The sequence below is a fragment of the Rhipicephalus microplus genome, chromosome 3, assembly GCF_043290135.1.
Source record: "Rhipicephalus microplus isolate Deutch F79 chromosome 3, USDA_Rmic, whole genome shotgun sequence".
Classification (NCBI taxonomy): domain Eukaryota; kingdom Metazoa; phylum Arthropoda; class Arachnida; order Ixodida; family Ixodidae; genus Rhipicephalus; species Rhipicephalus microplus.
In genome coordinates, this window is record NC_134702.1 from 86,557,140 (window position 1) to 86,581,057 (window position 23,918).

The 23,918-nt window shown below is 45.7% G+C and overlaps 1 protein-coding gene across 1 annotated transcript in view; it reads right to left on the bottom strand.

Moving 5' to 3' along the window:
• Positions 1-23,918, bottom strand: part of LOC142802848 (calcium/calmodulin-dependent protein kinase kinase 1-like) — a 114,860-nt gene that overhangs the window by 75,061 nt on the left and 15,881 nt on the right. Inside the window, exon 2 of the mRNA XM_075887907.1 lies at positions 305-383. Within this exon, the coding sequence (XP_075744022.1) occupies positions 305-383 (79 nt within the window). The remainder of the gene's footprint in view (positions 1-304; positions 384-23,918) is intronic.

The window sequence follows — 23,918 nt, forward strand, 5'->3', positions numbered from 1 at the left end:
CGCTGTATGTTGAAAAATAGAACCACAATACTGATTGCACTAGTGCCGGTACATCTTTACTTTTGTTCCTTTTATACAAACATTTTGATTGGTCACAAATGAACATAGCGTGTTGCAATGCTCATATGGAAGAAATATTCGGTGCATTTCCGACATCGTAGTGACATACTAGTTTTATCACTACTTCGGAACATGAAATAGAGAAAAGAATTGAGGTAGTAAAAAGAAAACTTCGCGGAACCAGCGATACTGCATTGCTCCTAGGAGGCAGATTGTATACATCCAGATTGAAGGGCAGACTCACCGCGGCAAATCGCCTATCTTGGGTGGTCTCACTCGTCGTTGGGCGAATGAGCCCCAGGACTGGCGCAAGCAACTTGGCCCTGCACAAACAAAAACAAAAAATACGAATGACTATGAATGAAGATGACACATATTATTTGCGTACATTATAACGAACAAAACATCACGTTGATGTCATCCCTGCTTCTTATTATTATGTGCTCGTGCTTTCACTCTGAACGAAAAAATCGTACCTTTAGACTTGCTCGTTCATACAGAAAGGAAACATACTGAGAAAAAATGCCACAACAATCTAGAGTAGAGAAGTGATAGCCAACCAGTCATAAAGAAGTTCAAGAAAACTTGCTGAGAGAAACTCTTTTTGTTACCTAATAGCCAATAAATCTACACGTAGTAGGTATCAACATGACACAATTATTTAGTGGGATTATTAGGATGACTTCAAGAAAAGTTACGTAACATTAGTATAGTCATGTATTCAGTATTTCAGAATGCTTTCAAGGTGTGTTTAAAGTTATATGCAAATATCTTAGGTGTTGTCTCTGTGTATGACACGGTGTATAAACGATTTCATTTTGTATGTGTACGTGTACAGGCTGTTTCATACTTAATGTAAAATGTGGAGTGCATTTCCACGTGATTCCTAAAGTGTGAAACAGAGTGAACCTGAAAACATGGTTTGTTTACTAGAACACAAAATAGAATAGGTTCACACATGTGCCGTTGGATTGTACTGTTTCTCGACATCTTGTGATCTTCTACATGTCGTGTATTACGCCAATTTTATTTTTATTTCGTAGTATGGTATGTTCCGCTTTCTAAGCGAGAAGTTGTAGCCCATGTTGCCAAAAAGGTGCCCAAATTCTCTCATGCACCACTTAAGCTCCTTCTTAAAACGACTCCGAAATCGGCTGTCGTCGTGAGCTCGCAACGACTTGCGCTGAAAAAATTTTAGTTACCCCTTAACAGTACGTTATATTGTCGCAGTAAAACGCGAACAAAGCACAAGTACGCCTTGAGGCAGCGAAAGCAGCGTGTTTTCAACAGCTAAACCGCAAGATTGTCTTCTTTGTTGTTGAGTCAAGCCAGAGGCCCACTACATGGTGTCTGCTAAATCCCCACATCATCGTTGTCGTTCACACGCAGTCTCGGGTCATTTGCTTCCCTCTCAAAGAGCCCGATGCGAAGTCAATAATGCAGTTTTTTTAAAGAAAAGTCTCACGCAATCACTCGCTGACGTAAGGCTTCATGCGCACTACGTGAACGAGTTCAGGATGGGGCTGGCGACGATTGGTACTACACGAACCGTCGGGAACAACTTCGTAAGTAACCTCACTCAGTTGTCGCAGTACTCGGTAAGGCCCAAAGTATCTTCTTAAAAGCTTTTCGGAAAGTCCTCGTTTTCGTACGGGTGTCCAAACCCATACTTTGTCGCCAGTTTGATAGACGACTGTTCTGCGGTGAGCATTGTAGCGGTCTGCATCGTGCTCTTGTTGCTGGCGGATCCGTAAACGTGCAAGTTGCCTAGCTTCTTCCGCGCGTTCCGTAAACGTGTTGGCGTATGGGTTGATGTCGCATCTAACATAGTTCGTACTTCTCGTCCATGAACGAGGCTGAACGGGGTCAGGCGCGTCGTTTCTTGCTTTGCCGTATTGTACGCAAACGTTATGTACGGCAAGATTTCATCCCATTTTTTGTGTTCAACGTCTACGTACATCGAAAGCATGTCTTCAATGGTTTCGTTTAGACGCTCTGTCAGTCCATTCGTTTGTGGGTGGTAGGCGGTGGTCTTACGATGCGCTGTTCCGCTCAGCACGAGGACGTGATCCAAAAGAGCTGCCATAAATGCGGCTCCTCTGTCTGTGATCACGACGGTTGGTGCACCATGCCTCAGTACAATGTTCTCGATGAAAAATCTTGCCACCTCTGCTGCTGTACCTCTCTGGATAGCCTTCGTCTCAGCATAACGGGTCAGACAATCCGTCGCGACGATAACCCAGCGGTTCCCTGCAGTAGAAGTAGGCAGTGGGCCCAAAATGTCCTTGCCGATCTGGTAGAATGGAGCTGTTGGGACCTGTACGGGTTGCAGGAGGCCAGCTGGTTTAGTCGGTGGTGACTTGCGTCGCTGGCAGTCGAGACAGGTACGAACGTGGTGCTTCACGGCTGTGGTTAGACTCGGCCAGTAATACTTTTCTGTATTCTGGCCAACGTTCTCGTGTAACCCAAATGGCCAGAGCTCATCTCGTTGTGGCATGCTTTGAGTACTTCGGTACGAAGGGTTGCTGGGATGACGAGCAGATAGGCGGATCCCGTAGGCGAAAAGTTTCTTTTGTAGAGTACTCCGTCCCGTAAACAAAATGATGACAACACTCTTGCGAAAACTCTTGGCGCCTTCTGAGATCTGCCATCCAAGTAGTTAATTAGGCCAAGCAACTCAGCGTCGTCACGTTGTTGCTGCGCAATGGCGGTCGTGTCGAGGACACCGAGAAATGCCATTTCGTCCTCTTCAGGTAGGGTTGCCGACTCGATGGGTGAACGGGACAGACAGTCGGCGTCCATATGTCGCTTGCCTGACTTGTGTACGACTACAATATCAAATTCTTGCAGCCTGAGACTCCAACGCACTAATCGCCCGGTAGGGTCTTTTAGACTTGTTAACCAGCACAATGAGTGGTGGTCACTAATTACTTTGAAGGGGCGGCCATATAAATACGGGCGAAATTTTAAAACCGCCCATACCACGGCGAGACATTCCTTCTCAGTTGTAGAGTAATTAGCTTCGGCACGTGTTAACGTTCTGCTTGCGTAAGCGATTACCTTTTCTGTGCCCTCTTGCTGCTGCACAAGCACAGCTCCCAGACCAACATTGCTCGCGTCTGTGTGAAGCATCGTCGGGGCTTCTTCATCGAAGTGGGCAAGCACTGGGGTGTTTGAAGACGTTGACGCAGGTCATTAAAGGCAGCCTCCTGTTCTTCGTTCCACTCAAAGGCAACGTCGTCTCTTGTGAGACGAGTTAGTGGCGACGCGATGCGGGCAAAGTCTGCAATAAATCGGCGATAATAGGCACAAAGGCCCAGGAAGCGTCTGACAGCCTTCTTATTGGAGGGTACTGGGAACCGTGCGACAGCGGCAATTTTTCCAGGATCGGGTCGGATGCCTGCGTTACTGACGACGTGACCGAGAAACTGAAGTTCGTGGAAACAGAAAGGACACTTTTCCGGTTTCAATGTTAGGCCCGCAGACCGTATGGCACGTAAAACAACTTCCAGCCTTTGGAGATGCTCGTCAAAAGTTGTTGAAAATACTACAACATCGTCCAGATAGACTAGGCACGTCTTCCACTTCAATCCCGAAAGTACCGTGTCCATAAGCCTTTGAAATGTTGCGGGTGCGGAGCACAAACCGAAAGGCAAGACTTTAAATTCGTATAAACCATCTGGCGTCACAAAAGCGGTTTTCTCTCGGTCTCTTGGGTCTACCTCGATCTGCCAGTATCCACTCCTCAAGTCCATGGAAGAAAAGTAGCGAGCGTGCCGAAGTCTGTCAAGGGAGTCATCAATACGTGGGAGCGGGTACACATCTTTTTTGGTCACCCGATTCAGCTTCCTGTAGTCCACGCAAAAACGCAGCGTGCCGTCTTTTTTCTTTACTAGCACTACAGGCGATGCCCAGGGGCTTTGTGACGGTTGAATTACATAATCTTCAAGCATTTCGCGACTTGTTGTTGTATGGCTTCGCGTTCCTTTAAGGCTACACGATAAGGGTTCTGGTGAATAGGTCTCGCCGTGTCCTCGGTGATTATTCGATGCTTTGTCAAAGGTGTTCGACCAACTCGTGAGGTCGATGAAAAGCAGTCGTGGAATTCGGCTAGTAGCTGAAGAAGTCTCTGTCGGTCATCCTCTAACAGAGTGGGACTAACATCGAGAACGGGTTCTGGTTCTTAATTAGGCACTTCGTCTAATACCGATAAACATAAACTGCCTCGCATGTCTACGATATTGTCGTAAGAAGCGATAGCTGTGCCCTTCGGAAGGTGCCGGCGCTCAGTACTGAAGTTGGTCAAAAGTAAATTCGTGCGGCCACCAGTGAGACGGACGATACCTCGTGCGACCGAAATGCCATGGCTAAATAGCAGCGAGCCAATTTGGTCGGCAATGCCTTCGCCATCAAACGCTTTGTGCCCTTCCACCGAAACAAGAGTGCATGACCGTGGCGGGACGACCACATCATCATCAATTATACGTAAAGCGTTACGTATTGCGTCTGAACAGTAAACCAAACCAGGGATGTTGCGGAACGTAATTGAACGGTCCGGGATGTTGATGACGGCACCATATTCTCTTAAGAAGTCCATCCCTATGATCAGGTCCTTGCAACATGAGGTGAGGATGACAAACGTCGCCACGAAAGAAGAGCTGCCGATGCCGAGTCTCGCTGTACACCTTCCGACAGGCATCAACAGCTGGCCGCCTGCTGTCCTCAGGTGAGGTCCCGTCCACGTAGTCTTCACTTTCTTTAGGCGCACGGCAAGGTTTTCACTTATGATAGAAAAGTCGGCACCGGTGTCAACTAAGGCTGTTACTTGCTGTCCGTCTACGAAAACGGTAAGATCTGTGGTCACAGTTTCGTCAACGTTACAACTAGTCGGCTTTACGGCGTCCTGTGGTAAGAGTAACGGGGGCCTTTTTTCGTCGCCTTGGCGGCCTGCAACCTCACCCCCGGAGGTCGCCGCCTTCAGTTTCCCCGGCGTGGACTTGGTGACCTCCTTCCGCTGGCGTCGGCTGTAGAGCGGTGGCGCGACGAAGGCGAATATGCCGGAGACGGAGAACGTGGTCGACGTCCCAAACCTGGCTGGTAATTAGGCTCACTGTCGTCATTGTTGGCACGGCGGTTGTCAAAATGGAACCGAGACAAGGAAGGTCGTTGAGAATCAGCGTTCCGGCGTGGTGGGTAGTCGTCGTTGGGGCGTCGATCGTCAGACCATTGCTGAAGAGGTCGAAACGTGTCGACGCGGTGCCAGCAATGACGAGAAATGTGGCCGACACCTCCGCAGGTAAAACAAAGTGGACGTTTATGCACGGTGCGCCAGACGTCTGTTTTACGAAGCTGTGGACGCCGCAACGGCTCATAATGTTGTAAATGCCGTGTCTCGTTGGGAGACGGCTCTTCGTACGGCAGCATTTCGTACGGTGGCACGACGGAAGGGCGCCGCGGTGTCTGTTCTTGCGGTGGCGACCAAGGAACGGCTGTCGATGGCTGGCGGTACGACGGCGGAACGGGCGGCGGGCGGCGACGCGCGGCTGCGTAGCTCATGGGTCGCTGATCGTGAGTAGGATCAGCTGCCGAAAACGCTCGGCGTATTTCTTCGCGGACGACTTCAGCGACAGACGCCGTGGGTGGTTCCGTGACCCGAGTCCGCAGCTTCAGCAGCTCTTCGCGAACAATCTCTCGTATTAAATCGCGTAACGAGCTGTGATTATCAGATGTCGTAGCGGCGAGTTGAATGTGGGTGCTGCTGGACAGGCGATCGTATTGTCGGCATCGTAGGTGAAGCGCCCGCTCGATAGCCGTAGCTTTTTTGATGAAGTCTGTGATGGTGCTTGGCGGGTTCCGCAAAAGACCGGCGAACAATTGCTCTTTAACGCCATGCATGAGGTAGCGTAACTTTTTGTCGTCGGTCATGTGCGGGTCAGCTTTACGGAAGAGACGGGCCATGTCCTCAGCGAACATTGCGACCGTTTCATTGGGTTTCTGAACCCGTAGCTCGAGCATATGTTGCTCACGTTCGCGCCGGTCAACATCGGCAAATGTGTCAATCAACCCTCTTTTAAAGTCACTCCATGTTGACAAACTGCCTTCTCTGTTCTCGTACCAAGTACGAGCACTGTCGTCGAGATAGAAATAGGCGCGGGAAAGCCTTTGTTCAAGAGACCACTGGTTGGTGTTGGCGACACGTTCATAGTGATCAAGCCAGTCTTCGACGTCTTCATGTGCTCCACCACCTAAGCGATCAGGCACCAGCGGTGAAAAAAAGGTTACCTGAGATGGGGTTGGTGGACTGCTGTCTCGTAGTAACTGTTGTGGACTGGCGGTTGCCATTGGTAGATGTGAGCGCTGCCTTGTAGAGTGTTCCTGCGAGGGGGTGAACTCTGGAGGGAGGCTTCGCAAGCGACGACTGAAGCGATGCACGGGAGTGTCGACAAGTGCTTCTGGACAGGATGAACGGCTCCCCGTGGGAGTGTGGAGCATCAGGTGGTGTCGCGGGCCAGCACCTCCACCAGTGTCGCAGTACAACGCGAACAAAGCACAAGTATGCCTTGAGGCAGCGAAAGCAGCGTGTTTTCAACAGCTAAGCCGCAAGATTGTCTTCTTTGTTGTTGAGTCAAGCCAGAGGCCCAGTACATGGTGTCTGCTAAATCCCCACATCATCGTTGTCGTTCACACGCAGTCTCGGGTCAATATTAGGCTAGCCAGTGCATGGTTACTTTAAAATTGTGCTACAAGCTAGAAACACATCTCATCTTCGTTCTCGGTCTTTTAAGCTCGCACTACGTCTTTCAAGTCTAGTTTTCATTTTGATGGTTTATTTTTCACAAAGCCAGAGAGCCGCGTATTCCGAGCACAGACTGCGCAGATAAGCCGAGTAGATGCTTGTTAGATAGTAGACACATACATCGCAGCCCATGTAATAACGGTCGTTTGCAAGTGTGCTGAACCAATGTCTTGAATCATGTGAGTTTCCGATAATTATGAGCTTCTCGGTGAAAATAAAAAGCGGACATGAATGCTTTACAGAAAACAAAAATATACCGTGTTCTTCACGGAAGAATAAAATTTCAAGAGTTGGTTTGCGTTTATTAGACACAACACTAATCCATCATAACAGATATCAAAGCCTTGTATATCTGATAGTTCTGATTGACGTTTTCGCATAGTATTAACAGACATTGTCGAGCGCACCGTGATTGATATTTTACTAGAAACGAGCAAGGACAACGTTTCTATATTAAAAATGTAATAGTTGGGTATGAATATCAAGGCAGCACGGCCTAATAAAGAGGTGCAAATTGTGCCGGTGTAAAAATTCATTGGACAAGTTCCAAGGCACATTGATACAGCGTTAACAAGCGTTTGTTTAACCCAGTAGGTAATAACCTGTTGAAGAGGAGGACGCTTCATTTAACCGTTTGAAAATTGTGATGTTGAAAATTATCTTGGTAGTGCTCTGTTGTTCTTGATGTCGAGTAATTTGAAAACAAATCAGAGAAACGCGCCCACGGCACACTCAGAGCGTGTGAGATTCAGAAAAATGTTGACATTCCCTTTCGTTTTTTTTTGGAAGAGGGTAATTACGTTGCAAGCTTGAGATAGCACGGAGCTCGAGCTTTGTAATCAGTAGTATGGGGCAATACATGTACTGATGCCTTACTAATCATCAAATGCATTTTTCGGTAGGAAGAAGCTGCGAATGGTATTAATTTCTCGCATCTTTTGGAGCTGTATGCCAAAATTGTTCAGTTCGTCTCGAGGTGTGAGGAACGTCCTTGTTGTGGGCTTGAAGAATTGAATATGAATCTTTCAAACAATAAGGAAGTGACTTACAACAAAATTACACCATCTGCCGCTAAATGGAGGCATGTGCGAATGCAAAGTAGTGGGTGCTAACGCTTACACTGGTGTCGGTGGTGACGCTGGCGGTCATCGCGGCATTGCGCTGGAGAGAAACCTGCATAAGAAGGCGCAAAACAAGCAGTAATGAACAGGCGTTTTCTACTGGAACATGCCGATCGCTGTTAATGGGCAAAGAGGGACAGAAGGCTCTGATTGGACACAGGGATCCAAAGTCCACTTTCATTTGAAGCGCACGCTGCGAATTTTTAGTGTTCAAAGGGCCACTCGCCTGGTTAGACAATTTCAAGCTGAGAAGAGCAATGCGTACATGGGCCATTCACGATCACGTGTGTCACAATTTGCAACGCTACGCACTGCGGAAATGGGTCAAATTTCTAGATGAACGCCGCTTTGCCTTCCTTCCGGGAGCGAGCCCAGTGAATGAGGGCATGACGTACACGTAAGAATTGTCCTACGTACGCATCTGAGCTGTGACGTCGGTATTCAACGTAGACGAGTGTGCTCAGAAGTTTCTAAAGTAGCACGTGCATTCGCTGTAAGGGTGGTCGCACACCAGACAGATTCAGCTCGCCCATAAGATGCTTCGCATCTAAAACTTATTGCCCCGGTACTGTTCTCGAGACAAAATTATAGCCACTACAGTCGGCCGAGAAGTAGCCAGAAAAGAATAAGAGGGTTTTTGTCTACGAATCGCCTTGGCTAGATTTATAAAGGTGAGACTTGTTATAAAGGTTAGGCCTGATGTCGTACTTTGTGTCCTTGGTTTTTTTTTGTGTTTTTGCGATAAGCCTTAAAACTTGGCAGCAAGAAATGGCTCACCATCTGTGTCGCGAAAAATTTATTTTCACGAGGAATAAAATGCTCAATTTTTCTGCCGCAGCAGTGCATTTACAGAAGTTTTAAGTTTTTTACAGAAGCACTGAGTGTAGCGCAACACCGCCCTTCGCAAAACACACTAGGAATAAGTAAACTTGTTCTCCTTTCATTTCATTGCCCCGCCGCGGTGGTCTAGTGGCTAAGGTACTCGGCTGCTGACCCGCAGGTCGCGGGTTCAAATCCCGGCTACGGCGGCTGCATTTCCGATGGAGGCGGAAATGTTGTAAGCCCGTGTGCTCAGATTTGGGTGCACGTTAAAGAACCCCAGGTGGTCGAAATTTCCGGAGCCCTCCACTACGGCGTCTCTCATAATCATATGGTGGTTTTGGGACGTTAAACCCCACATATCAATCAATCCTTTCATTTCATTGTCAGCCACTGCAAAGATGTTGGTGCCGGGAAGACGCAGAGCAAGATTGAAGATAGGGAAGGTAGGAGAAAAGGAAGGCATGACGGAAAGCATAGAGACTGAAAGCAAGTTGCACTTCCGTGCGCGGAGGGCAAAAGTGACACACACAATGGCGAACGCAGCACTGAGTGTAGTCACACACGTATACCGTGCTTGTGACAAAACAGACGGCCTAAAAAAAGATCCTGAATGAAAAGTAGCGAGAAGACGTCCGTAATCAGAATGCACAGCTGGATTGCGTTGGAAACGGAAGCGTATACGCATGGTCAGTGTGCTTCACGACTGGTCTCAGATGGAGCCGCCGTGTTCAGCGAGTGTTCTTTATAACCACTTGGGAACGGGACACCCATCGCCACATTTCTTCGAGCCTGGCTGTTCAACCAGGTTATTCCCAGGGTGTGCTAGGCCCGAGACGTGCTTTTTTAGCCGTGACTGCGCTTACTCGGCAGAATTGAGGGTCTCTGCGCACGGAGAGTCCCATTACTGGCCCATGCGGGGACCTACGTACGTGGGAACGTTTTAGCTTTGCCAAATCAATCATGATACTGAAAATATACAGCAGCCCTCTTTTTTTTTCTCTCGTTATGATAATGGTGGTCTAGACCGAGCAGAATCACGGGCGACATTCGAAGAGATGGCGAAATAAGAAAATCAGAGAGCGTTCTACTATCCAGCTGATCTGGGATCGAGCGTGGTCCTTCGACTATTCTCAGGTATCCCTCGCAGGCCGCGCGTGACCTTTTTGAGGCGAGGAGGTCGGCTGTCCTCGAAGTAGCAGAATGTAGCAAAGTGTACGTGAGCGGTTTAACGAGTGGGGTGGAGCCAGAAACTTTCTTATTCTTGTTCGTGGGAAGGGCATGAAGTGTGTTCATGCATGTGTTTGTATGCGTGTGCATGTATGTGTGTGTGTGCGTGTGTGTGATTGATTGATTTGATTGATTTGTGAGGTTTAACGCCCCAAAACCACGATATGATTATGAGAGGCTCCGTACTGGAGAGCTTCGGCAATTTCGACCACCTGGGGCTCTTTAACGTGCACCTAAATCTGAGCACACGGGCCTACAACACTTCCGCCTCCATTGGAAATGCAACCGCCGCAGCCGGGATTCGAACCCGGGACCTGCGTGTCAGCAGCCGAGTATCTTAGCCACTAGACCACCACGGCGGGGCGTGTGCGTGCGTGTGGGTGCGCGCACGCGCGCGCGCGCGTGTGTGTGTGTGTGTGTGAGTGATTTTCACCGGCGCATAGCATAAATACAGCCGCTACAAAATATTCAAATGCAAAATGCAAAATTTAAACCCAGGGAGGGTGTTGAATTCCCCAATTATGGCAATGATTGCAGAGATAAAGGCTACATAATTTTGTTTAAAGCCTATACTGTGGTGTGATAACGTATGAGCCTTATACAAATAAGCAAGAGAAGGAAATATTGATTGAATGCAGGTAACGCATTTGCATTGTTGTCAGCTTTAAAAAATACATAGACGTAGTAAGTGGAATTGAGCAGAATCGCACGTAACACTTTCATGCCTTAAGAACGGTCAATATTTTTTTCGCCATGAATTCAGGGGCAGGAGAAAAAAAAATGTGTCCACGTTATAGGAAGAAATAAAGAAGAACGGAAGGAAAGAAAGAAAGAATGAAAGAAGGAAAGAAAGAAAGGAAGTAATAAAGAAAGAAAGAAAGAAAGAAGGAAAGAAAGAGAGAATCAGCGATACAAAGAGAGGGAAAAAGGACGAAAAAGCCGTGTAGATCTCGACTCCAAGATTCTTTTGTAGAGGGACGTCCATGGACTTCCGGGATCGTGAATTAAGGTTCTGAAGAAACAAAACCCAATCCAATAATCTTTTTTTTCTGTCGCCAATTGTCCTTACTTCCACTCTTTCCTTTCTGAAACTTGCTTATTCCATATAAATACTTATGATCTCATTATAAAGCTCCTTTTTTTATGGTATAAAGTATCTATCCAATTATCTTTTGAAAGTTAGCTAATGAAGTTTCAGTGCTACAGGACGAATCTTGTGCACGGTTGTTTTCATAACGAAGTTTTAAAGCATCTTTTGTCGTCAATAATATTGTTTCCTGGCGTTCTCTCGTGTTATTTTTTTTCGTTTGTGTTTCTTTTATCTTTTTTTTATTCCAGCTTTTTAAGACTGGCGTTGGTTTTTGTAAAGTATGTTGAGTTCATTTGTTGGACTTCGGCGTTGAAGCAAATGCCATTTTTAGAAGAAATTTTGGCTTTCTTTACATTTATTGTCTAGTAAAGAAAGCGTTGGAACTTTCCAAGTGATAGAATCAACCATTTTTATTTTGCTTTGATTGTTTTCCTAAACGACTTTCATTAGTCCTCATCGCTAGAACTGCGTTTTGTAATGTTCTTTAAGGGGTCAAATTTTCGGCGTTCAGTTAAGCGAATAAGTAACCTAAAAGAATGAAATAATCAGTATTAACAGACTTTCACAGTGTTTGTGCATTCCGGAGAACATTTATGCGCCTCTGTAGCTGCGCAGGAGCTCTTCACCCGTAATATTGAACTTTCTCTGACAAAAAGCGCTACAGTGAGATAAAAAAATATGGACCTTTTTCGGTTCCGAAAACTTCGTGCGATTGCCTGAAGACAAGACGTGACAATCCCAATAGAATAACATCAAAAACTTACCTTGAGAAAACGCATTCGCATCAGTAGAAAAATACCGACAATGTAGACACAAAATGCGAAACCAGACAAACAGACAAACAAACAAACAAAAAAAGACCTGGTAAACATGTGGTGTGATGCTATGGTGGTATCACCTAAAAATGACAACCTGCTCCACCGAGGTGGCGCAACGGTTAAGATACTCGGGTGGCGGGTTTGAGCCCGGCCGCAGCAATCGCATTTCAATGTAGGAATATGTTAGAAGCTCACATACTGTGCGATGGCAGTCCACTTTAAAAAACACCGCATCGTAAAAAATTCTGGAGCCTTCACTACACAGCGTTCCTCACAACCATATCGTACTTTTGGGACGTAAAACCCCGATATTCTTATTTAAAAATCACAGCATATCCACGGAGTGAATTATGATGAGTGGGACGAAGCGCCCATCCGTCCATCCATCCGTGTGTCCGTCCATGCATGCGTCCGATTGCATTCGAGAATGCAGACGGCGCACGGCTGCAACCGACGAGACGCGATCCAAGAAATCCGAGTGCAAGCGCCTTTAACGCGCTTGCCACTCTGCTTTGTCCACGCCCCACCAATGATCCACCACGTACGGCGACTTTCCAGGAGAATGAGAGAGGCACTCGTTCTTCGCGTACCCAGATACAGCCCGTGCAGCAGCCAATCCGAGAGTAACGGTACAGCGCCATCTAGAATATCCTGACTAAACTGCAATTTGTATGTACTTCTATGAGACAGAGCCATCTCTTGTACTGTTTGGGAGATATTTTTTGCCTTCTTTTCTTTCTCGTCTCTTGCCTGTTACGCGTGACGTATGAGAAGATTAGACTAAGAGGAGCTTCACCACTAAAAGAAAAACGTGTGGCCGGTAGCGAAGAAGAAAGAATGATATCCCTACAGCAATCTTTTTGTACGTGTGCGTATAACTGCACAATATTTCTACTACCAATAACATTGTGGCATTTTATCTATTTTTAGAAGGCAACCAAAAGAGCAATGTCGCGAGGAAGAAGCAAAAACGCTATTTGTAAGCACGGCGTTCGTGTGAACGCTGACAAGTCGAACGAAAACGGTTGCTGCAAAGGATAGTGTACTATAGGCTGTCTTTACGGCTCGAAAAATGCTGAAAACACTGCGAGGAAAAAGAAACTCAAAGCATAGCGAGTAATATGACGAAACGGGTACCGCTGGACACGCCAGAAGTCTGGTAGAATATGTAGAGAAGAACGTATAGGAGATTTAACATTTTTCTGCGATGCTCCTTGTGCACGTCGCACAGGAAGGTGCGTCAGCGACAGGATGCACGAACAACAATATAGCTGAGATAATCACATAGCTTCGGATCATATGGTGAAGCTCGGCAGCAGGTGCAAGCGCGAAAAAAACGTTTGATGACACTGGAGTTGAGAAAACATCTGGAAACCAGACCAAAAGAGACATGTAATGATTAGAGCGTAGGCTCAGTGACGGGCGGCCCGTGGCACATGTGTCAACCCGCTGTCAATGGCACTGAGCACAAAAGAGATTGAATGAATCGGCTATGTCGCATAGCGTCGTTAGCATGGCAATTTGCATGAACGCATACGCGTAGTTTGAATATGTCTGCGTTGTTTTCAATCCTATAATAGGCCACTGATATTTCTCGCTGGCGTCTTGTGCGAACCTTTTTCTTACTTTGTTCACAATCACTGTAGTTTCTCGAATATCTGGCAAAGTTCAACGGCACTCTCGACGTCTTGAAATGGAAACTAATACTTTCCAGTCTTCAAATGCAATTAAGGAATGAACGGCGCAAAATACAGGTTTTATTCCTTGAGGCACAAACGCGAATTTGTTCCGAAGTGTCTTGCCGCAGGAGGAACAGGTTATCTAAGCCACGCGTGTGGTAAGTTTGGGACTTTACACTGACATAGCACCGAGTTGTGACATCGGTACCAATAGCCTACAGTACATTCAAAGGGACCATAGATACCTCCTACGTGATTACCTTCTCCTACTGCATACTTTCTGACTTTTGTGTCCACGATCAGCGTTTTTTCTTTCCTTCGCGAGCCATTATCAGGGATGTGTGGCTGTCAAATAGAATGAAACTTCACTGTGTAGGCTGTCTTTACGTGTAGCAAGAAAAGAAACGTCGTTACCATTTGTCGTAATAAATAAACAATGCTGCTCCATTTCCATTCCTTTGTATGTTTTTGCTGACATAGAGAGCACTCGAAGCCATAATCGTTGATGTCCATCTCCTTAAGTGCTAGTTATACTAAAAAAAAAGAGGACAGGCTTCTTTCTTGATAGCACTGATCGCATTCGGTGCTAGAAAGCAATAGCATGGGGAAATAATACTCTGCTACGACACAAGCGTGACTTAAGTTGGGACTACGGTCGCTGCAGTTGTTCGCAAGATGTCTGGGTGAGTTACGTCTTCCAAGTAACAGCTACAATGACGCCAAAAGAGCATTGTGGCAGAAGGCGGCATCGCTGAATGCTCTTGAGAGGTGCTTTATATTAAGGGACGCTGGCGAGGTTTCGTAATGCAGGAACCATGGCCTACTTATCGAATGAAAAAAAAAGAAAGAAAGAACAAAAGAAAGAAAGAAAGATTAATAGATAGATAGGAAGAAAGAAAGAAAGAAAGAAAGAAAAAAAAAGAAAGAAAGAAAGAAAGAAAGAAATAAAGAAAGAAGGAAGGGACTTTTTTGTTGACTGCCTGGAAGAACGTATTGAGTTAGACTTGACTTTTTTTTGCTTTACCATTCCTTGCGCAATGTCTGAAGACGCAGTGTGACAGCTGCTGTCACGTAGTGCTACGTAGTTCACATACCTGCTTCCGCCCACAGGTGCGAAGTTTCCAAGGGATGCTGACTCCATTGCCAAGATTACATAGGAAGAGGTACGTTGTTAACGCTGACGACCCTAACTCTTGGCAGTTGATTTCACTGTTCTCCAGGGCGTTGTTAACTGGTAACGCAAAGTGCCGTTTTGGTAGAACGCGCTTCCTAGCTCATATTATTTATTGACATAGTCTTGCGTACTTTACTCGTTGGTATACTCTGCTAGGTCAAGATAAGCAAAAAAAAGCTGCATTGAAAAGCGAAGCAAATGTTAAGCTCTTCCTTTTTTTTTTGCGAGGCGAGTGAAACCTAGGCTTGATGTTTGTTCCTCGCCGTCCTCCAGCTTTCACCAGGTTCATTTCAGCTCCGAAGCAGTGGTTGAAGTGTTCTGCTGCTAACCCGAAGATTGTGGGTTCGATCCCGGCTGCGGTGGTCACACTTCGATGGGCAAGAAACGCTTGAAGCTCGTGTGCTTCACGACGACAGCGCAGGTTAACGATGGTCAAAATTTCCTGAGTCCTCCTCTACAGCATCTCTCATAATCTTATAATGGCATAGGCTCGTAAAATTTTAGCCACGATAATTATCACTACTGCTTCATTTAACGGTGGTACCTGAGCGTTTCGAGCCAAGTTTGACCCAATTTCACGATAGTGCTGAGAACGCATCTCTGGCTTTACCAGCTACTAAGAGAGATAAAGTGAGTCAGCCTCCTCTGAGTTCATTTTTTATCTACTGATTTTTCAGTCAGTCGCTAAAGACGCGCTCGCACGTAATCGTATGTTTTAGCCGTTGCCTATCGAGCAGCTAATGGGCAATCTGTTTCAGGAAATTGCGGCTGACGTCCATTAGAACGTCCACCATTACTGTCATCGTTGGCGTAGTGGTGACAACAGAGGATGCAGTGGCTCAGGCTACTCATTATCGTCGCATAATCTCCACTTATTTCTCCACAGGTTTGATAATAATTCTAAAGGTCTGACGTTCAAAAACCATGACGTGATTATGAAGGACGCCTGAGAGGAGTGCTCCGGATATATTTACCACCTAGGTTTCTTCAATGCGCACCTAAATTTAAGTACTCCCACTAGATAACGCCCAAGCGTTAAAAGTTGCCAACTTACAATTTCCATGGCGGCCTGTCCGTACCCAGAGATTCTTAGCACGCTCTGGTGCGGCACAGATCTGACCGCCACTGCAGTCAGTTGCTTCGCGGCCACTCGGGCCTCAGGGCCGAGAGTTAATTGGTGGGCATAAAGTGGCAGCAGCAAACACAGGACCGAGGTGACTGGCGAAACATGGGGGAGGCCATTGCCCTGCAGTGGGCGTAGTCAGGCTGATTATGATGATGATGATTTTGAACTCTAAGTACACGGGCCTAAAATGTTTGCTTTCTATTGAAAATGCGACCCCTCCTAATCGTGGGATTTGAACCTGCCATTTTAGAGTCAAAGACGAGCACCTGAACCACTAGACCACTGTGACAAGTTTTGTCACCACGTTTGAAGCAAATAATTTTCGTTACGAATAGGGTCACTTTATTTGGAACAGCTGACTTGAAATTTGCGTATTAGATGCATATTTAGAGCAGTTATGCAGAAAAGTGAAAGCACGTGAACCTCAATTCCAAGTTACCTTATCGAGGTTACTTAGACAACAGATACAAACAAGCGGCGTTTGAATATAGAGATGCACTTATCTTTGGGTGCGATAGATTGAATGACGGACCGGTAGGCTCTATTTGGAACATTAATTTTATTCACGGTGTGAATAAACAGCGCACAGGAGGAACGATTGGTGCACACGTTGTTTAAACTAGACCCTTTTCAGAAACCTTCACTTCGAGTTAGAGTGCTCGCAGGTCTCTTTCAACTGCAGCTCCAAGCTCCTGCAGACGATACTAAGCGCCAAGTGCACGGCGTCGTTCTATATGAACGCACAAGCAGAGCGGCTGCCTGTACCTCGTGCTGATTGCCTTTCAGTGTTATCGCTTGAAACTTATAACAGATCATACGGTTAACGCGGACTCGCTCACTTTGACGAGAATGAAAATCGGGCTAGTGGGCCCTACTTCGTAATGGAAAGGCAGCGAAACCAGACATGGACAGCTCCACAAAAAGCGCACGATGTTTCGTATATCTTCTTTTACTGTCCATGCGTGGTTCCGCTGCCACTTCATTTTAAATATGGCTTACTGTGCCTGGCACGGTATCAAAGGCTGCGTGAAAGATGTTTGAAATATTTGACGTACAGCACTACCAGAAAAGCAGGAATGAACATTGTCTGAAATCACGAGAGCCATTGAGGGTAGAGATAATCCATTCAATGCGTCGGCGCAGCATGGTTTCTTTGACAAAAAGAAAAGTACCCCGCAATTTGCTAAAGCTAATCAGAGCACACGTGAAACCCACTTATCTCATGTGCACATTCACGAAGTTTTTATAACAAATTTAGCCCCACGCCACCGTCACCGGACATCTTACTTTTTTTCTCCCTTGAACGCCTCACATACTTTGGCTTTAATGCAACGGTTGTTGCAGAACATCTTTCCCCTGCACCTTTTTAAACCTTTGTGCTTTATCTAGCGTATGCCTCACAGATTGCCCAACTTAACATCTGGTGTTGTTCCTGTTCAAGACATGTTAACATCTTTTGCTCTAAAATATCGATTTGATGCAGTCAGATTACAAATACAGCCACTATAGCCCCCCCCCCCCCCCCGCCCAGCTTTTTTCTTTGCTGTTTCTTTGTTGTTCTGTAATACCAATACAAACAAACGTGTATACGATCACATTACGAATCAGCATAATAAAATAAAAAAGGAAGGGGAGTGTGAAGAATCGACGACTTTTTAACTTCCTCTTTTCACACAACCATCGCACGAACATTGTAAATAATTTGAAGTGCAGCGCCAAAATACCTAGCGGAATGATAAGCCGTTTATCTAAGCCTTCGGCGCAATGAAGAAGTAACCAGAAACCCTGCCGTTGGAGCCGTTACGCCGAGACGTAGCGCCGACTTGGTACATCGGGCACGATAACCTTATACGACTCCCAGAGGCGCCGTATAGACGGATTCTTTCATGAGTGCTTCACCCGCACGCCACACCTTACGGCATGCCCGAGGCAACATCAGCGCTTTCACTGCTACTAGGTCATTCTCAGCACTGTGAGGCAGTCAAACAGATTGAGATGTCACTGTCGAGCGCCAAAAAAAAAAAAAAAAGCTTCGTTACCATGAGCGGAAATGAATAAATAAGCAATGATGGTCGCAACGACGTGGGTTTCTTCCTCATTTACGACGAAAGAATTAGCCCTTCTGTCATGAACATTGACGCCTGTCCCATTTGCTGCTGGTTATAAGAAATATGCAGCACGTTTTCTGTATACTATTTAGAAGAACCAGCGGAGGAGAACAATAAAGAAGGAAAGCTCGACCGTGTTACTGCAGTGAATGTTGCTTTCACGGATGCTACGGTCGTCAGGTTCTTGTACAAGACATCTCGCTTGGTGACTCAGGACACACGAGAAGCAGCTCCACAACGACGTCAAGTGAACGTCGTCGTAGAAGGCGGCATCAGAAGGGGGCCTTAAGGAGGCCATAGATTGACTGACGTTCATTGCTTCACCCGGGTTGTATCATCCGGTAACAAGCGCCTTCACGTAACGAAATTGACGTCGACCTATAGCTGTGACAGGCAAGCATGTTAAGGGTGCCGAGATCCGATGGCAAGGTCTCACAGCGACGTTAAAAGCTCTTTCTGGTCGTCGGTGCCTCCATCCGATTTTTTTTTTCTACACTGAACTTACACAAGCCGTGTGGTCTCATATGCATAATGTCAGGTTTTGGTGTGTATATTAGGTGTCTGAGCCTCCCAGAACAGCTGCCATAAGAGGTGCTTGTTACGTATTCAACCGCCAGGCGTTTTCTATGGGTTACCTAAACTAAACTGAAGTATATACAGGTTTTTTCCTTCTTATTCTCTTGCTAATGATTTAGGCTGCAGCGCAAGGCTGCCGTGTCGCACCACGAAGAACCTACAGCGTTCGTAGGCGACAGTACTATCATGCATGAAGTGCCCGTTAGAGCTGTCGGATCATGTACGTTTATTAGAAATACCCGTTAAGACTGCGTTATCGTCGTTGCTGAAGCCATAACATATTTTCATTATTTCCTGCCACTTGTTAACCGCCAAAGTTCAGTGTCGTTCACGGAGTGTTTCTTCTTCCGTGCCTTTAGATATGCATGTACTGCTCTGTTTCGCATATATTTCTGGCGCTAGATTAGTTAAACCCACGCTATCGAAGGCGAGGTAAAGCTATGGTTTGGTATTCTTCTACTGAGCATGGCGAGTGAAATTCCCAAGTTTACTGCCAGTTTCTTGAATTACTTCTTTTTGTTCTCCTATATAATAATACGTTGAGGCCCCTCTTATTTAATTTTTGGTACCCTTCACGTTAATGGCACCAAATTATTTTTCAAGGTGCATCGAGCGATAAGGTATGCAAGACCATCACCTCCATGAGTCAGACATTTTTAGTCTATTACAACAAAATGAATGACTGTATAAGTCTTCATTGTTGAGATAGGCGGTATCTATTCTTCGGTATTCGAGTATAGGTGTTGTGGACTTTCAAATGATAAAAGAATGATTTCGCAATCAGCCCGTGGGATATGCTCAATAATGAAGAGAAGTAAAACACTAATATCAACAAAGCCTCCACAAAGTATCTGGTCATGTATAACTCTCAGCTACTGAAGCAGCGTTAGGCAGCGCTGTATTTGCTCAAGGTTAATTTGGGCGACATTAAACAACTATAGCCTATGGTGAGTACGCTGTGCTAGACCATCACTCTGCACAAGCTTTTTTTTCTGCTTAATGTTATATTAGCTCTGCGCCATAAGTGTATACTTTCCTTAAATGTCACGGGTAAAAGTTCTGAACTAGCAAATTTCTGAATGTTTTTTGAACAAAAACTCTTACAATACGTTAAATTCTCAAATACAACCTATACAAAGCTGGCCCATTGCATTCGACGAGCCCACTATAAAACCGGAGCTGACAGACAAACAACGCTGACATCTTGTCATGTCGCCTTTCAGGCCCTCTAGATGCAACTACCGATCCACAGTATGTCGACGCAGTGAACACGGATGCACATACGTCGCAGCAGAGCTACCAATGACAAATCGCCTTCTTCGCAAACTCAGCCGTCAATCGCACGCGAAGATTCCAACACGACTTCCACTCGTATGTGTTCGGTAATATGGAACCCCATTGCACAGTAAGGTTGACAGTGGTAGCCCGTGCTGGACTATAGACAAGCCTAAGGTGAACCCACATTTACGCGAAACTTTACTCACTGCAGAATCGGCAGATGTGCCCAACTCCGTCTCTTCTTTGGCGACGGTGCGAACCACGCACATTTCGAAAGGCCCCACGTTGTGTGCGTGCTTCCGCATGGGGCAGGATGTGTGCCCAACCGCTTGAAGACAAGCGCATGCATGGAGCTCTATATAGCACTGCCCAGGTGAACCGCAATATTCGGTTTAAGGCAACACGTTGACGCTTCCGAAAACGGAATGGCGACACGAACGTATGTTATTTTTTCGTGACTGCCTGCCTGCAGGCGCATATAAATAAAATCGCAACGTAAAAGAACAAGGCGTAAAAAGCTGATAAGAAAGAAAAGCGGCATGCGTTCGCACTACATCAGGCCGGGAACTTATTTTTTGCCCCTATTAAAAAAAAAAAACTTGCGCATAATGATGCTATGCTAGCGTTCGAAGCGGTAACGGGGCGATATTAACCTAGAATACCAAGCTGACAGGAAGTGCGAAGTCAGAAAAAAAGGACATCAAACACATACATTCCCGATCTTTTTGTAAGTTTCGAAAACAACAGTCGGACGACGGGCTAGTTCCATATCATCGTTCTTGAATAAGTTCAAACCTTTTCGCCTATATACTTCAGGCAGTCTTGCGGAAAGGTAAAAATGCCATCGTTGCTGTATACTTAGAGTGGTCAGACGCGCACTTCTTACGGAGATGCAGTCAAGACATTTAACTATAAGCTCGTCCACAGCAATGTGCGACTGCGATTTTTGTGTTATAGGTTCCCCAGCGAAATTGACAATTACCAGCGGTGTTGCTCAATCACAACTTCGAGAACTGATCAAGGACTCCCTCTCTCGCAAAGCGATATCTTCTGCAAATCATTGACGTTTTATCGACTCGGACATTCTAGTTTTATCGACAGGGACAAACGGTAATGTGGATTGACCTGGCCAGATAATCTTTTACAAGGTCACGTATTTATATTCTTCACCATGAGACATCAGACTTTACTATCCGCTTCAAAGGCTCGGCCAACAAGATTTCATGTGCGCACAGCACCGAACTGAGCTGCCAATATATCGCCTAAGTAAATTAGAAGCTCCTTGTACTCTTTGTATATTTGCCCGTAACAAAAATTTTATTACAGTCTCTCATATGCGACCCGAATAATTATTTCGGCCTGTCAAACTGCCCGTGGCTATTATCGCGCAAGCTGTAGCCTCGACGGGGCAGAAATCGGGAGGCCGGCGCGTTCAGCTCAATAAGCATCAGCGGCACGGTTTTCGCAAACTCACCGCAAGCGAACGTCACCACTAATCTTGAGCTCCGTCCGAGAAGGGACAGGTAGGAACGAAGCCTAATCAGAACACGGTTTTCTGCGCCTAAAATATACACACAGCGGCCTCCATCCCACCAAACGGGAGTGGTGTTTCGCGCACCGCAACAAGTTTTTGTATTCTCACTGTTGTCGCATACAAGAAAATGATAGAGTTCTGGGAAGGAAGTGACTTGTTCAGTCATGCATGGTCTCTACAGTAGTTCGTGGGAGAGATATAGGGCGTGATCAACTATGCATAGAACAGTACGCGAGCTAAGCTAGAGCGTCTGCGGCTTCCTCGTTCTGCATTTCGTAGTCACATCAGCCCATGACAACAGCGGTCGTAGCTAGCCTGTCTTGCTGGGTGCACCAAATCATTAAGTGACGTTCTTTCTTGCTGCTCTTATGCTTTCTTTTGCTTTGGGGTATGCAAGAAGGTGCCGTAGAGATCGGTACGTGACGTTGTTAAGACGGGGAAGGATTAAGTGGCGTATTGATCGAAAAAGTTGGAGTACAGTGACGTCATAAATTGTTAAACACGACTGATACAAGTAACTTGTGACGGTGGATCCATATATATTCATGTTATATAGCTAAGACTACAAATTAAGGTAAGTTGTAAGTGAATCTAAGGTGGATCAACGTGCATTAGCATGCATAAAGAGTAAAACAACTTGCGTTAGTGTGTATCAACAAATAAAAAAATAATCATGTGAATTAAACGCAAATAAAAATGTATAAACTTACTGTGTGAATCAGGAGTGAATCGAATGGTATATATGCAAATCATGAGTCGATGAAAAATCAACCGAATCACATAACTGTGAAACGAGGCACAGTAAATACAATCAAAAGTGAATTAACCTGCTTTCGAGTGAATTAGGAGGAACCCTTGAAACAACCTTATCTTCCATAGTTTGCGTTGTTACTTTTCATTATATTGTGAATTCTTCTTTTGGGTAGAACGGCGGCTATGCCGTCGCACTAAAGAGCTGTCGGGAAGGCTTTTGCTATTGTTTATCACTGACCAGAGAGTCACGTAATAGGAACGCACCATTGATCAGAGGGTCACGTAATAAAAACAAAATAAACGATACTTTCTTTTTTCGAAAGATATGACCCATTCTAGTGGGTTGATACTTTCGCGTGAACGTAGGTGATAGATAAGTTTTCCAATACCCGCTAGTTAGGAAAAAGATCTTCCACATCGAAATTTATGCTGTGTATAAAAATTCACATATGACCAGGTTTTTTTTTATTAAAAAGAATGAAACCTACTACTTATGTCTAAGGGTTTCATGCTTTAAATTTCCCACAGCATGGTTTAATAAGGGCACTGTAAAGAAAACGTATCATCAAAAGTGAGTTATGCGGATAGTTACTTCAAGTCAGGTACTTTTGGCCTCACAAATATGGACAGGTTCACGCAGCTAAACCGATGAAGGCACAGTGCTAGAGACCCATGTACTTTAATTTATATGAATGTACAGAAAACCTCAGATGGCCGAAGTTTTTAGAATCCTCCAATGTGGCGTCCCTATACTAATCATATAGTGGTTTAGGGACGTAAAACCTCAGCAACTAACATAATATACGTGATCCTCTACCGGTCTTGCCAATCACTAGAGATACGGCGACATCAGTCAATTCCACTCCGCTACCAGCACTTTTACCGTCCCGCTTGCTTACTCAAGCGTATAGCGACGTGCTCAAGCGCGGCATGATTGCGTAAATGTTAACCCTTAGTATGCATTTTGTTACCGCTAAGCCGCTTCTCAGAGCAATCACGGGCACATCAAGGAAGACTGTTGCTTTGAATGTCATACGAAGAGTGCCACAAGCGTGGAGCACTGCTAAACGAGAAGAATAGACGGCCCATTGTAATTCGCTGGACGGGCTAGACGAAGCAGTAAATGCGAATGACTGACTTTTATTCAGCTTTCATTATCATACCGACCACTAAAAAGTTATAGTCCTCCTTCTGTTCTCCAACGTAAGTATGCGGCTCGGCGCCGCCAGCTTCTCTGCATGTTTTCTCACTGGGCGATGTGGTGAAAAATAACGAGCGCTTCAGAGAATTTTACAAACTTATGCTAATGACTCAAGGAGAGCAGAGCAAGCAACATCGAGGGGCGCTCAAGTGGATATTGCTCGTTTTGATTGCTTCCGCAAGTTAAAAAGTATGGAGGGTTCTGTAGATTTTTTTTTACCTTCGTGTTTGCCGATCAACATATTCTGTGCCGCCAAGTCGGGAGAATGAACGGCAAATAGACTGAGCGCTTAACGTCCTCTTCCCGTCTGATTATCAAATAAAACGGTACGCGCATCGTTTCACAGTATGAGGTCCTGTTAAGCTTTCCTTTTTTATGTCATCCTGCACATATTGAGCTTGAATTTCCTGTGCGCGAGGAAAGATTTTTACCCAAGTGCTGCCTAAGAAAGAAAGAATGGTAAAAGTGTCTGGCTGAGGTAGCGCACGGCAATAAGCGCATAACATTTTTTAAATAGTCTGTCCATGCGTCTGTTGTCCATCTGTCTGTCTGTCT